Source organism: Pteropus medius, unplaced genomic scaffold, assembly GCF_902729225.1.
Source record: "Pteropus medius unplaced genomic scaffold, Ma_sr-lr_union100, whole genome shotgun sequence".
Lineage (NCBI taxonomy): Eukaryota > Metazoa > Chordata > Mammalia > Chiroptera > Pteropodidae > Pteropus > Pteropus medius.
In genome coordinates this window covers 10,573,314-10,589,965 of record NW_024354875.1, presented here as the reverse complement: position 1 = coordinate 10,589,965, position 16,652 = coordinate 10,573,314, and the positions used below count along the sequence as shown (strand labels likewise).

Below are 16,652 nucleotides of genomic sequence, written 5' to 3'. Positions count from 1 at the left end.
CCTCATGAGAAAAAAAGAACCATTAGAGGGGTCCAAGAGGATATAACGTGATCCTATTTCTATTTAAAAGAAATAATTTGATAGCATTGAGAAGAATGGCCTGGGAAGAAATGAGAACAAAGGCAATGTTATTGATTAGGAGGTTTATCTTAAAAGAAATTATGAGGGCCCAATCAAGACCATAGGAAGTGAAAGAAAGAATCCAATTCAAGAGATGGTAAAAAAGTAGAGATAATCAGACTTGGTGATAGTATGTATGATAATAGTATGTAATGTGAGAGAAGAATCTAAGATGCCCAATGTATTTCTTTTTAGATTGGTGGAGAAAATAGGTCATGATGACTGAGTTAAGAAATAAATGAGGATGAATACATGTGTTGGGGAAAGTGATACATTTGGTTTGTAAAAGCTGAGTTTGCAATGCCAGTGGAAAATTCAAGAAGAGCTATTCGTAGACCTCAGGTATGACTGTAAGAAATAGCTTGAAGAGTCATTCTCATATAGGAACTTTCATGTCACTGATGAAATTATTGAAGCCTTAGGTATGATTGAGCTTACACTGAGAAAACGAGTTGTATGAACTATCAGAGTCAAGAATTAAATCCAGAAGAAATCCATGTTTCATGTGCTGTCAAACTCTAGGCCAAATACGTGGATTTGATGTTATGCTATGCAATTTCAAATACAAGCCAACTGCCTGCCTTCAAGACAAACTTAAAGAAAGCTTACTACAGTGATTACAATACTGTCTATTAGGTGTTCCGCTGTGTTGTAGGGAGACTAAAGAGTTAAGTTAGCCTAATCTGTCAAAAATGCAAAAACAGAATAATAAGAGCATTATATTTTGAAACGAGAAAAAATACAGTCCTATTTTAATGACTGGTGTATTCAAAGTCGTAATAGAGCTTTTGATAGCATCAGAGAACTTAACTTTTTTTCTGCTGCAAAGTAAATTTGGAGAAAATGAAATCAATATCCAATATATAAATCATGTCAGAAGTTAGAATATTGATACCCCCGTCTTCATTAGCTTCAAATTGATAGGTCTATGCAGTTGACTATGTATTTCTTATTTGAAATTCTTTGGCAGACTCAACTAAAAAGTTATCATTAAAATAAAAATTTCTTGAGATTTACATAGAAAATAAACACTGACTCAAGAAGGTGAGATGTTCACAGGGAGATAAACTAACACAGAACAGCACCCACGTGGTATTCAAAGTCTGAATTAAAGAAGACGTGGTGCCCAACTTTCTGTGCGGTTATGGAAACTGAGCTTATGTCTGACCATTCTCAGGCATGTCACTTACAAGTCATAGTTATATTCAATTCCTTGATTAAAAACAGCAGGCTACTGGTGTTGAAACAATGCCTAATAGGGTCTGGCTTCCTCTGATGAAAATGAGTAGAGAATGGATATTCTTTTAGCTGCTGGATGGTGCACTAAATATAGTATCCAAAAACTGATGAGCATACAATCTGTAAGAAAACATAACTTCAAATGTTTAGCATAGCTGGGTATAGATGGAAAAGAATGATATCATTTACAACAATATAATATACTGTCATCAGAAATGGTTTAAATGCTTAAAAAGCAGATTTACAAACTACGTTATTCTCTCTACATCATGCAGCTGCCTTCAACCAATAACCATTGGTCATTGATCTTTTTAGTTTCAACTATATGCAGATGTAACAATGATGTGTAACTTTCCAATGAAGATTTAAGCAATGTTGAATATAATTTATCTATTTATTTTTCATTTATTGAGAATCCATTATGTGCCAGACACCGTGCTAAGAGATAAAAATAAATCCATGCTCCCTGTATAAAAGAGTACATAATGTACTAAAGGTAATAGTTTAAATATTTTTCTTTTATAAGCTGTGCTTTCATCTTAAATCTCAGCAAATTCATATTTCCTTAAAAAGAGTGTGATTTTACATTTTGGGTCTACAGTCTACTACAACTTCAAGAATTCTTCCAGCAGTATCATTTCAGAGCTATTTTGGTTTTGCACGGTTAATTTTTCTTCTCAAAGTGTCTTGCTCTTGATTTTTTTTTTTGTTTGATTGTTTTTTTCCTTCTGTGCTGAAAATAGGAAGTGGTTTGCAAAGTATAAAATTCGGCAAAAAGGGATAAAACTAGCAAGAAAAGATTACTTTGATCCCAAGAAAAATATTTCTAATTCCACAGCCTGTTAGACTAAAAGACAAGCTCTCTCGGAGTTTAGAAGAATCTCCAAGACAGAAATCTTCTAAGGAGATGAGTAAATTATTGTAAAACATCCTATAGAGGAAAATATGCCACATTCAATTATATAGACCAATGCAACTACTTCTTCTGGAATCTGTACGTCTCTTTTTCTGTATATGTAGATTAATGATTAATGCTTAAGTTGGACACACTTTATTTGGAAGTACGAAAATTCCTTGGAAAGGGCAAGTTATTTTTAGGCATTTTAAAAGGGAACATTATTCATTAGGAAACCCACAAAAAAGTATAATCGTTTGGTGTTATCTATAGCTTCCTGAATTTACAACCTCTTAATTTTCATAAATTTTTAAGCTCTAGAGAAATGTCTATGAAAATAGAATGTATAGATTCTTGTTCAATCAATAAACAATGGATTATTTCACAAAACGGAGTGACACTCCCACAAAAGTTTTGATAATTTATTTTTTTAATCAATTGGTTCACATTATGCAATAAGAATTTTAAAATTCTATTTAAGAACTACAAATCCATTTTGGAATCTCAGGGCAACAAATATTTGAAACTCTCTGACTGCTTTATTATTATTATTATTTTGTTCACATATTTGAAAGCCTGAAAGCTTTCCAAAAGCATGTGATTAAAAAAAAAATTGTAAATATTTGCTTCCAGGAGAAAATATCCTGCTAACTTTCAGCCAAGATTATTTTTATGATTGAACTATTAACTTCCGAATATAGGGATTTATAACAAAAACATCTCCCAGACCCAGAACTCCTATCATGTAAATGAGATCATGATAGAATATTTTAGAGTATTGCATCTCCACATGTTGAGGTGTTACATTATTTAAATCCTCTATGCACATTAAGAGGCTAATTGCCTAGAGTATTCATTTTGGCTCTGTTTCCTTCCAACTGACTCCCAGAGAAAAGTATGTTAAAAACCTAAACTTTAGAATGAAGATGGGAGTTGGAAATTAGACTCAGGCTTTATCTCGGAAGAGACAGTATTTATTCTTATGTATTCTGGACTTGAAAGTGTGGGAATATCCGCCGACTGATTTGACCAGAGCCACATTGCTGGATACGTTAGATAGCCTTTCCGGTTCTTGAACTGCACAATTATTCCTACGTTAACTTCTTTAATGTTTAAGCGCTTTTTGAGAATAAGACTGTTGTATATTGCTAGATGGAGATAAACTCCATCTTAAATGTCACTAATAAGTACGGTGAATTAATTACTAACCACTTCTACATACAGAATTTGTGAACATTCATTGTAAACTTGACATTCATGGCAAGATTTAACTTACAAGCAATTTCTTGAACAAGAGTAAAATTCTCTGGAAAAGAGAAGCAAGTATCAGGTAACTGTGGCAGAGATGATTACTGGTTCAATAGTCTGTCTTCATTACAGACCTTGCAAGCCTGCTCTTTTATCTGCATTTGTTTTCTTAATTGCAAAACACAGCTTTTTTCTCTTTCTCTACCTTGTCATCTCTGATTTCTTTTGGTTGTCTTTTTCTAGTTTCTCTTTCATACTCTTGCTGGCTGTTTCCTGTTTACTCTTTTTTTTTTTTGGTCTTCTCTTCTAGCCCCGAATGTGGCTTCCTTACAGACACAGAGGCCCCGGCGTGACTACCCCAATGAGCCATCTCCAGCTTGGATCCAGCACAACATATTCTGATAACTGTCAGGAAGGTGACTGTCATTGGGGTTGCATTAAAACAGCCCAACAAAACAAAACACAAAACATCAAAACACTAAATTGGACTTAATTTTAACTCAGAATTAAAAACTAAGGAAAATTCGCTACAAACTTTCATGGAGCTTCTTTGAGGATCATCTCTCTTGTAAATGCCTGTGGATCCCTAGCTTTAGGCATGAAAAGCAAGCACTTAAAAAAAAATAGCAACATACAGGTCAGCGTCCTCAGAAACATTTTTGTTCAGTCCACAAATACTCTCTGGAGAAAAAGAAAAAGTGCTTATCTTGAACTCTTGATTTTTTTTTTGAGCATGTAATTTTTATCAGTTTGTTTTGTTTTTGTTACTTTTCTTTCCCACTCGCTGCTTATAAAACAAGCAAGCAGAAGTCTCTCTGGAACAAGATAGAATCATAAAAGTTTTCAAGAATCTTGTCACAAACTAAACAGTACAAATTGCACATTCTTCATGGAAGTATCAGCCTTTAGTGCGTGCCTGGATCCAACTATAATAGATTATCCCAAAGTGGGAAAGAATGAATGATACAAAATTAGCAGAACTGAGAGCAGAGCTTGTCTGGTGAAGGCAATACGATCTGCACTTTAGGGGCCTGGATTCTCAGGCAGTGGGAAAAGATTGTGTAAAGTTTAACTTTTGCAAGTGAACACTTGGTAAGATCTCAGGAGGCAGACTGGTGCACCGAACTGAGTATGAGGAAAATTATATTAACAAATATAATGCTTGGTATCTCTTGGCATAATAGCTCAACCACAATCATGCCTATTATTGATGTAATAATGTATACATATGCATGCCTTACCTGTTATATAAATGTAACATATATATATATATAGTAAATATCTACATATTTATGTAGATTCCATATTCTGAATTTTTATGAGTCAGATAAGCATATTCCTAAGTAGTGCATAACCACTCTCTCTTACAGTACGAACAAATATTTCCAAATAAATATTCACACGGAGAAATAGATTTAACTTACAATGTCATGGGGCAGGTTAATATGACATTCTCTCAAACTTCATGTAACAGCAGAGGGATTACCAAAAACAAACAGTTAAGGTATAATAATAATTTTAGCCATTCTTTTTCCAAGTCGCTATAATCTACCCAAAGATAACTAATTGTTCAAAGTAAACATTCCACTCCGACCACAAAAGGAATCCATTACACAAACATATAATTCACAGTCATTTTTAGTGGGTTGTAAACAGTTTGGAATGAGCATAAAATGGGACAAAAATCAAAGTGAGCATTTTGAAATGAAAAAGTGTTTGCTACAAAAGGTCAGTCCCTTTGCTTGGCAAACTATGTAGAAAAGCCTGGGAAAATGCTGATCATACAAGCAATGAGGGAATTTTAAAGCCAACAGCCTCCTTGTTTCTTTAAACAGACATCGGAACCTATAACTGGATCCTGTCAAACAAACGACAGCAAAAAAATATAACAGCTGCTAAGAAGTCAAGTTGAGAGATAAAGTTTTCGAGGCTAAGGACCTTCTCAGAAGTAGACTAAAGGTCTTTCTTAAATCTTTAAGCAAGGTTATGGATCCCAGGGTGGCTTTTAGGCACCAAGTCAAATATGTAAGTTTGTATATCGTTTTTGTCATAGTATTTTGTGTTCCAGGAAAAAGAAAAAGAGGACAAACTTGTTGATTAGCATCTGCTGAGGCATTCTGCAAAGTAGTTTATATAGCTAGAATCATCAAATTTGGAAAACTTGGTATCATTTATTTTTAATTGTAATTAAAAATGATGCAATAATATACTGTCTCAACCATTTTTAAGTGTATAGTTCAGAAGTGTTAAGTATATTCACACTGTTGTGCAATAGATCTCTAGGTATCATTTTAATGTTGTTAAATAGTTTTGGGGGCAACTGAGAATCATGAAGGAAGAATGAGTTGTTAAACCATATTTAAAAGGATGAGAAATTAAGAAATGATTTTTTAAAAACCAGTCCTATTCCCTTACAAACAAAAATATATTAGATGCATAAAAATACATTTAAGGTAATAATATGTGCATTCATTAAGTTAACTCTATTATTATGTAAAAGAAGTCTATTGCAATGGCCTTGTTGGGTAGAAAAAGGATTGGTTTGCCATTTAAGGGATGTCTTTTTGGGTATCTCACACCAAGTGACTCCTTAGGTTGCATTGCCACAATGTGCTGAGAAAATAACCTGGGAAGTAGTCCAAAGTAAACTTCTCCTGGTCTTAAAAAGAGGCAAAAACCAGACAAATATGCATTTATTGTCTACTGTTTCTTATGTCATTTAAAATATTTTAAAGTAAAAATTGTATGTAGTTAAGGTATATGACAAGATGATTTGATGATTCTTATAGTCAAGGTAATTAACATGTCATCTCTTCACATAGCTACCAACTTTTTGTGTGTGTGATGAGAGCACCTGAAGACTACTTTCTTAGCATATTTCCCGTATTTCATACAGTATTAACTCTAACCATCATGTCACCTGTACATTAGACATCTAGACTTATTCATCTTACATATCTGTAACTTTACGCCCTTTGGCCAACATCTCCCCATTTCCCCCGACTCTTGGTTATGTCATTTTTAAGTGAACTTCCTTACTTTTTTAAAAAAATTGTAGTAGTTATTCTTTTTAGTATCTGTTCTTTTCTTTCATAGTGCTTATCATGGTTTGTGCTCTGTGTGTGTGTGTGTGTGTGTGTGTGTGTGTTTGTTTAATGTATATCTTCTCTATATTTTCAGCTGGTGTTATAGAGAATGACACATAAAGGTACTAAATAGCTACTCTGTGCACAAATGCAACAAAAACTTAGTGGCTGTTACTTTATTCAACCAATATTTATTGAGTGCTTACACTGGGAATGGCTCTTTCTAAAAAAAAGACCTTCACAAAGAGTAGTCAATCTTACCTGCTTAGATAAAAAAGAACTAAAGATTAAGGTCTTAATACTAATAACACCAGTTTAGACTATATAATTTAGTTCACATCTCCTAGACCTTTGTCTCTAAGAGACACAGGGACCCTATACTTAAGTAAGCAATTTTCAAGGTCATCATAAACTACACAAAGTATTTAAAAAACAGTGAAAAATGGAGTTTTCACTGTTTATAGCTACCTACTACCTGTATGTCACAATATCTCCCTCTACATGCTTGTTCCCCCAGACCTCAAAACAACAAACAAACAAACAAACAAACAAACAAAGGTACGATGATCTCATGCTTTTGGTCAGTTTCCCATATGTATTGAGCATTAACTGAACAACAATTCGATATTTTCGCAGAAATTGCTTTGGAATAAGAAACATAAATCAGCAACTTACATATCTCGTATACACGGTCTGCAAGTGTAAAGGCAAGGCAAGAGAAAATTTACTTGAAAGAGCTTTGAAGACCAACATGCTCCTTTACAGTTTGTCTTCCTAGGTTTGTGTCTATTTTTTAGGCTGAGCAGATAGTGTCAGAAACCACAAAAGTGACTTTAATCCAGTTATAACAGTTGGTGAGCAAGAATGCTCTGGTGATTTAGAGGAATGAAGAAAACCAAATAAAGATAAGGAATACTAAACAAGTTATTCGCTAAATCGGTTTACATTCGACTCATTAATAGATTTTACTCTAGGCATGTCCAAGAGATGCAAAATTTAAAATGTAACCAATACCACCTTACACTAGTTGCATCTTGTGCCAAGCAGTGGGTAGAATTTCCCCGAGGAGACTATAGGAGCATGAGCAGCTTGATTTTGCCAAGTGCAAGAAACTAACTGAATGAATGAATGAATGGAAGATTAGATGAATGAATGAATAAATTGTGAGATCTGCCTTCCTGATATTGGTTTGTTTGAAATCAAGCATGTAAGAAGCATTTTAAAAAATACAGCTACAGTTTATAGATGATTTCTTTTTAAGGCAGGGAATCTTAAGGATAAAAAAAAAGAGAGAGAAAGGAAACAAGTCTTTTTTTAATAACAGCCAATGTGCTGCTGTAGCGAGTATTGAGGCTAGTTCCCTAAGACTGTGAGAGCAAACACACAGATTTCATTAAATGTGCCTTTCCCATAACTGGTCTATAAGCATTTCCCATGACTCTGCAGTTGAGTATCTTGGCTGGAAGAGGATCTGGCCATTAGAAAGAGAGCTCTAGATATGCTTGGTCCCAGCCGTGCCGAGAGACTTGGCACCTTTCTATGCTACTTCCTAATACCAATCCCAGCATAAAATGTCATCAGAAGCCTGCATAAACATTGGACTTAGATTCACATAAATTATTTCTGTCCTAAGGTGCTATATGCCAGAATTTAGTAAAAACAGCACTTTGAGTAAATAGAATTGGCATATAAATGTAAGAATATTAATCTAAAAAAAAGATCATAGAAAAATATAATCAAAAGTACACACTTGTAAATCTTGTAATGACATGAGAGATTCATCTTGTGCCTCTGAATTTTTATTGAACATTTCTGTAGAGTTCCTTGAAACTGACACTGCCAAAATGCTTTGAATTATCAGTTTCTGTATGGATCTATGGTCTTTAAGTTTCATTAAAATGCTTAGAACTTATTTTAATAATCATATGTGTTATTAGTTTCTGTTTAGTACTGGACCTACAAATTCATTCAAGATCAAACATTAGGACAATGAAATATAATGCCACATATGATTGCTCCTGTCAGCAAAAACATTATCTTATTTTTAAAAAAATCTCCAACAAAATGCCATGAACAAAAGATGCAGTTTCTATTTATAGACAATTTCCACTTTATAATATTATGGTATCTGCATACCGCAAGGCTGTATCTAGCGGGATTTTCATCTTGCCTGGGGTATGTGCATGGATAGAGAGGTACAGAGCCCTTTTTCATATGTGCATACATCTTATCATGTACGGCTTCCCCCAAAGTCCTATTTGCATTTTTGCTCTAATATAACAGTGCTCGCATCGTCAGTACTGAGTATTTATAAGTGACTGAAGATTTCCTGAAAATGATAATTTAGCTATTGGCAATAATAACATTATAACATTTTCAGTGATCCACTTTGGCGTTAAGTACTTATTAAATAGTATTTATTCCTCAAATATGTACTTATAAAATTAAATAAAATTGCAACATGCAATAAAAACACATTTCTCTCTAAACTCCAATTGACTCCATTCCTCACAGATACCTCTCCTCACGTTCATTCTGCTTTTACTGTTTTCTATTTTCTCTCTCTCTGAACTCTCAGCTTTTCTCTCCGGTGTGTTGATATGCTTTTCCCTAAAGCCAGTCTCTTTATCCACTTTCCCTACCCACTCATTCCCTTCTTGTTATTCTCATTCCCTACTGATATGGGAATAATAGGATCCCAATGCTGTCCTTACAATATAATTAAAGTATGAATTTCCAGGAGTTGGAAATTGCAGACCATTTTTATTATGCTACTATAATAAAGCCAGGTAACACTGAGAGAATTAAAATAGCCTTTCCCTAGCAGATAACTTGGTAAAGATTTTTTTCCCCTTGGGTTCTATTGTTTTAAGAGATTGAGAGCTGAAAATGGGAATAGATTCACCAATTCTTTTTCTGAAAACTCTTCTATCTTTTACATGATATATATCCCCCTAGATCCTGGGATATGTTGTAAACTTGTAACAGATGGTGATGAAGCTTCATATTTTTATACAATACATTTTTTGAGATTGTGCATCTACTGTATCTTCCAGGAAAATGACCTTGAATGAATGAAGTCATAGTGTGAAGGAAAAATATCCCACAGATAGACTAGCATACAAATGATGATTCAATTGGGTTTTGTTTTGTTCTCTTCAGTAAGATGAAATAATTTCAGATGAAAAACAGAATGTTGAAATGTAAGGATCAGAGGTCATCTTAACACTGGAGGTGTATCTGTTAATTGTTCCAGGAAAGCCAGTTAGCTGTATTCTCACTGAACAGAAACACATGGAAGATGGAATATCACTGTTTGCAAGTAGAGATGCTATTTGCTTCACTTGGGTAACATTGGTGGCTTACCAAAAATTGTTCTGGCACATCTACCAGTATGAATGTTAGGAGGGTTCTAACACTGTGAGTGCTGATATTTTATGAATGTTTTATCACTGGCTTGAAAACAAGAAGTTTGCAATTGAATCAACAACATGTCAGACAAGCAAAATATTAAAAAAAATAAAAAGAACATTAGTGGGAATTACTGATGTCCCTATTGTAAAAACAAACTAAAGTTAATAAGAAACTTGATCCTCTTAACTGATTAACAAAAGTCAAATTTTAACTGCATGGCTTCCCAGACAAATCGAGTGGCGCTGTTAACTTCAGCATTGGTTGTGTAGAGGGTGCAGTAATGGGGAGAAATTGCTGCATATTCAGTTACTCACCTCTTTTTTCGACAGCTTCAATGCATTGCTTTACGAACCGCGGAACTGTGGAATTTTCACGTTCACACACTGTGTGCAGATGAGAGCCAAAAATTTGATCTGCAAAAGAAACAAAGATGAGCTTCATTAAAATCCAAGCTTGCGTTGTTCTTTAATTTGATTCTGTTTCCATATCCACTGCATGATGAAATCTGCATCTTGCATAGGAATCATTTTTTTTTTTTTTTGCTTTAATTCGAAAGTGTTTATTACAGACATACAAAGATTATAACTTCTTCCTTTATAGACCAGGACTCCAGCCCCAGAGAAAGAAAATTAACACTCTGCCATCGATTAGACAGGAGTGACTGAGTAAATTATAGTCTCTTTAAGCTTAACTTTGTTGTCTGTAAAAATAATAATAAAGAATTAAGAAAACTTCTGCAAAATATCAATGAATTAATGTCAAGTGTTTTAGGAGAAATTTATTAATGATCATCAAAATTATGATTTTGTCAGTATATGTAAAAGATTTATTCTGTGGCTCAGTGATATTTGACGAGGTAAGTTCCAGGAGACTTAATGTCGAGGTGAATTTCTTAACATTTCTCCTGCCTTAAATGCCCTTCCTCTTCTCTAACCTAAGTGTCCCCTTTCCTTTAGGACTCAGCTCAGATTGAATTTATCCACAACTCTATCCTTCCCACCTCAACTTTGTGTCTCCTGCAACATAGTATCTTTGGAATACTAGTTCCTCATGATGTTAGTAGGTGATAAAGGAAAAAGCGCTGGTGATCAAAATGGTTTAGCAACATTGGGTTAAAAAAGTTAAATAGGTTTCTTTCTTGTGTATTTATTTTTGAGCTTGTGATATGCCAATGTGCCCTGGGAATCTCCACAAGGGGCTGGAGTATGCAATACTTCCCGCACTTATTTGAGTAAGATCCTTATATTTCAAAGGGCATCTCTCTAGACCAATGTTTCCGAGAAAACACACTGTGAAATCCTAGCTTAGCCCTCTTTTTTAGAACATGATTTATGCTACCTTGCATTGTGTATTTTTATTTGTTTTATTTGTACTTCTTCATTCTTTTACTTTTTCCACCCAGCCCCCAACCCTTCTCCTCTGGCAATCACCAGTTTGTTCTCTGTATCTCTGAGTCTGTTTTCATTTAGTTTGTTTCTTTTGTTTCTTAGATTCCACATATAAGTGAAATCATATGATATTTATCTTTCTCTGTCTGACTTATTTCACTCAGCATAATACCCTCTAGGTCCATCCATGTCGTCGCAAATGGTAAAATTTAATTTTTTATGGCTGAGAAATATTCCATTGTATATATGTACCATAACTTCTTTATCAACTTATCTATAAAAAGACATGTAGGTTACCTTATTTCTTTTACTACCCAGTAACTAGACAATGTTTGGCATATACTAAAAGTTCAACTAACATTTATGGAATCATTCACTGCAAGGCATCATCTGAATCATCAGTGGAGGTTTTCAATGAATTTAAAAAATATTTGTAGCATAAGTGAAAAGAAAAATACAAAATGCAGCACAACAGAACGATGAATAATATATTTTACAAAGGGGTCATCAAAGTAGAGTGTTGTGAGACTTCAAGGAAATCATGATTTTCATCCATTTCTTAGAAAAAAGAAAATGATGGCTTGAATCGAAGACAATCCAGCAGGAAGAGAAACAATTAAGGTTAAAACACTAATAATAACGTAATCTAGTATGGATATGTATATTTTCGTCCAAGGAACAGAAAAAAGATAAGCTCGATAACATCAACATAGTGTAGAAAAGTGGTAAATAATCATGGATATTTGCTCTGAATACTTGTCAAGTATCAAAGATATGTTCAAAAACAGTGAGCCACCACTATAAAGAAAAATGACATAAATATTAAGAAAAATAACCCAGAACTTTAAATCAAATAATTTAAATTGGCTAGATTTATATTCATGAAGAATTGCTCTAAAGTATAAAATCCTTTAATGAAAATCATAATTCAAATCAATTTCACAAATATTTATTGAGTATCATTTATCTTTATAGCAATGAGGTAGGCATTTTAGATGGTAAAAAAGAAATCAACAAGTTTATAATCTTGTAAGGGCTAAGAGAAGTAGTCAAATAATATTCGAAATGGAATATAACATGTCATAAAAGGTACTAAATGCTAAGAAAAGTGTCCTATAGCATAGGTCTTTCTGACATTTAGTGCAGATGTGGTTTGTGTGTGATGGAAAATGGGAGAAGTTTCTGAGATGAGAGTCATTAAAAAAACAGATTCCTGAATGAAGTGAATGTTAAAATCTGAATGTTAAAATCTGGAGAAAGTTGTTGGTTTTTTTTTTTTTTTTTTTTAATGAGTAGATACAGAAAGAATGAGATGGAATAATTCTAGAGCAGTTACTCTCATTCATTCAGTTATTCACAAAAGAAAATCCCGAGTGACTGCTCTGTGTCGGGAGCTAAAAGGCACTGCTAATATAATAACTAAGACACATTCCCTATGTTCTAAGAGTTGATTTTCTAGTAGGGCAGCACGTAAATAAGCACGTAGAAACACTTCATCATGAAAAATCCTGTAACTGGTGCGTCGGAAAGCCTTATGTGCCCATGGAAGACTTCCCGGAGAAGAACTGAATTTTCAAGAATAAGTAAGACTTAAAGTGGAGAGTTAAGTGGAGAGTTAAGAGAAGGGACAAAAGGGCATGTGGGGAAAATAAAGGAGAGGTAAACAAACACATCAGTAATGTGAAGAATGATAAGAAGAATGTCGTGAGCTGAGAGAAATATTCACTCTTTCTTATTTAGAGAAATCTTAATGTATTAAGCTTTAAAAGGAGATAAAGACTGTGTGATGAAGAGTCTTAAATATTAAGTCAGGTAAGTTAAATTATTTGAAAGTGTGCAGATACCACTGATTTCTTATGTATATACTATTTTCCTCCCAACTTCTTGTTTTTAGAGTCCATTCATAAGACAGAACCTGAAATGTTTTCTATTGACTTCTGCTTCTTTTACAGCTTTGAGTGATCAGATAATTCTGGTCAGGGGAAGGGACTTTGGAAGCTATCAGAGAAGAGATTTTTTTCTATGATAAAGGGAAAGGGGTATATGAAGAAGCACTTTTCTTTTTCTTCCTTCTTTGAACATCATTGTGCAATCATGTGATTTTTTGGAGCTAGTGGAGCAATCTTGTCACCATTAGGCAATAAGTACACAAACAAAAGATAACACAATTTTAAAAAACCTACAAAATGAGACTTCAATGAAATTGTTTAACTTTCAATCTAATTCTAAAACACTTTCTCTAGACTTCTTGTCATATAAGATAATATAAGCCATGTTTAACTGTGTATTCTATCACCTGCAACCAAAAGGTTCATAACCAAATGGGGACACAAATCATGTGCAAGATTGGACACAAGGAGACTAATGTGATTGCCTGGGAAAGGCATTCTGAAGACCAGAATCAGGATAGAAGTATGGTATATTTAATCATTGTTCACAATTCTTCTTATCTTCTCTTAATTAGATTTACACATTTACCTCCTTTGCAGGTGACTGCATGGTAAAACTCACTAGAGTGAGCAACATTTATTTCCCCCACTTCATTGATGTTAGGCTTGGCCGTATAACTTGCTTTAGACAATGTAGTATGAGTAGAAATGACAATGTGTCCGTTCCAGACAGGTTTTAAGACACTTACAGATTTCTACTAGCCTGCTTCCCTCTCTGCTGTGGCCAAGACAAGAGCTTCCTCGGGTAGCTGCTTCTTCTTCAGTCCGGGCTTCAGAATACATATGGCACAGAACTGAAACCAACCCTCAATGAGGAGACAAGGCCAGTCAGATCTAAGCTTAAAGCAGAGCTGTTCAGTTAAGCCTGTCCTAAACTATCTGACCCACAGACATATGAGAAATGCTTTTTGTTGTATGCCACAGAGATTTTGCGTTTGTTATGCAGCAATAGCTTACTGACAAAAATGATAACAGGTGTCTGGGTTTTTGGTGATTTAAGTTACATTTTGAGAATAGAAACAAAGAGAGTTGACAGAACGTGGAAACAAACTGGGGAGCGAATAGAGAAAAAAATAATTCTAGATTTGCTAAGAATGTGAATTATGCATTAGTTTAGATTCAGCTATAGGAAGAATCTCAAAGGAAACTGCTCTCACCTTAAAATTTAAACTCATCATGCCTTACCTAGTCTAATGGCACTTATTCTGCATTCTCTCCAGATCAATCTGATTCTATCAAATTCGAGTCAGTGAATATTTCGTGAGCACCTAATATATGCTGGGTGTTGTAAAGAATGCAAAGATTAATTCACTCAGTAACTATCTATTACATGCCCACTATAAGCCAGACGTTGTGCTCCAGCCTCAAAACACAAAGATGCATGAAGCATGATCTCCTATAGTCTAGGGAGAAAGAACATCTCTCACAAACACAATATAATGTGATTAGTATAATTACAAGGGTGTGTAATAATAATAGTGAAGATTTATTGTGCCCTTACACTAAGCTAGGCAAGGTTCAAAGTACTTAATACATTCTAACTTATTTACTTTTTACACTAATCCTCAATCCTTTTGTGGTAGATATTATCAATATCCTGATTTAATAGGAAAGGAAAGTAAGGCATAAAGACATCGAATCATTTGTCTATAGCTAAAAAGCATTAGTCTCTGGGGGGGCGGGGAAGTATGTAAACTAAGAACATGGAGAAAAGAGGTGATTCATGGAATTTTGTTTACTGAATGCAGGTGAGCCTACCCATTGGGCAAAAAGGTCTTTCAAGTTTCTTGCTTGGCCGAAAGAGAGCCAGATGCAGAAACCAGAGGGTCTGGAGATTAGTGAGACTGATATTTAGAAGTTAAGATAAGCATTTCAGATGCAGCAGAATGGTGATGGGAGATAAAGGTGAAAAGTTTTCTGTTGGATTTTGGCAATTCAGAGGATACTGGTGACCATAAAGAAAATGGCTTTAGTAGAAGAATGAAACTGCAAAGCAGATGTTTGTGGTCAAGATCTGAAGAGGTAAGGAAGAGATAGTAAAGAAACTCCTTTTTAAGAAATTTCATGGTGGGGATTAATTATAAAGAAAGGATGGACTTAGGGAAGGATTTCGAGTTGGGGTGAATGGGAGAGAATTTCAATTGCAGGATATTTTTGAGTGCCATAGTGCTCTGAGGGGTGAAGTGCAATACTACTGGCTATTTTCGGTTGTTATAATGCAGGAGATGGGGGAGGTGCATTACTGCCACTTACTGGGGGGTCCAGGCAAGTGCAGGCAATCCCTCACAGGGAAAAACTGTCCGTCCTGTTTACCAATAACACCCTGGTGTGAAGAGAGTCTAGATATACTGAACTTCATTAGATAGAAGAGAGATGTTTGCTTTCACCAGGTACTAGAAAAGCCAGAAGAATTTCTTCTCAGTTTCTATGCTCTCTTTAAACTGGCTACACTCACCCAAGAGGAAATGGCTCTGGAGTCTAAGGACACGTTAACCCTCCAGATGACCCTGATTAAAGCAAAAGCTGTCATGTGGCCCAAGCTGGGCCGGCACACATCTCCCTACAAAAAAATTTAGCATTGGGATACTTCAGGCTGAGGTAGTTAACTAGTGAGATTTGAAATGTAAGGCTGCCAGGTCTTAGACTTTGGGGGCCAGGAGCAGCCATGTGGAGAGATGGCCAGGTGCAATGGGTAGTGAGCACAGAAATTAATTTGCAGAGAGAGGTGAATTAAGCATACACTCATCTCCACACTTTTTGATGCCTAACTCCAGGTACCATATATCCTTGCCATGAGATACATTAGAAATTACAGTAAATTTCTGTTTAATCCAACCAAATAAACTTGACTAGAACATGGACATAGCAATGTCCAGAGGTTTCAAGATAAGGTTTATAATGACAATAGAAAGAGCCAGACTTGGCAAAATAGCTCAGTGAGACCCACTGTTACAGAAGGCACTGGTTAAGAAGAGCATGGTGGACGTCTTTTGGTGTTGCTGGTCCCGTAACTATTCTTCTATCTTCTGATAAGAGTGCCCTGATTTTCCTTTGGGGGTGACACCTTTTTCAATTTGCAGCATTCATTTTGAGTAGTGCTGACCCTGCCACCTCTAGCTCCAAAGATGAACATGTATTTCATCTCCCTGGCCAGAGTAGTTGGTTCATACATGAATACATGGTCCAAGTGGATCTGGTGTAATAAATCTCAAGGCTTTGTCTAATGCTACTGGGAAAGGGACTTTCTCTCTTAAGTAGGTGGTAAACTATGAGGATGTGAGTCTGAGCTTCCATAAATTATACTGCCACTTTC

General features: G+C 35.0%; 1 protein-coding gene across 1 annotated transcript in view; it reads right to left on the bottom strand.

Moving 5' to 3' along the window:
• The window catches only part of ARHGAP15 (Rho GTPase activating protein 15), a 588,346-nt gene that overhangs the window by 206,046 nt on the left and 365,648 nt on the right, over nucleotides 1–16,652 (bottom strand). Inside the window, exon 10 of the mRNA XM_039855498.1 lies at nucleotides 10,317–10,415. Within this exon, the coding sequence (XP_039711432.1) occupies nucleotides 10,317–10,415 (99 nt within the window). The remainder of the gene's footprint in view (nucleotides 1–10,316; nucleotides 10,416–16,652) is intronic.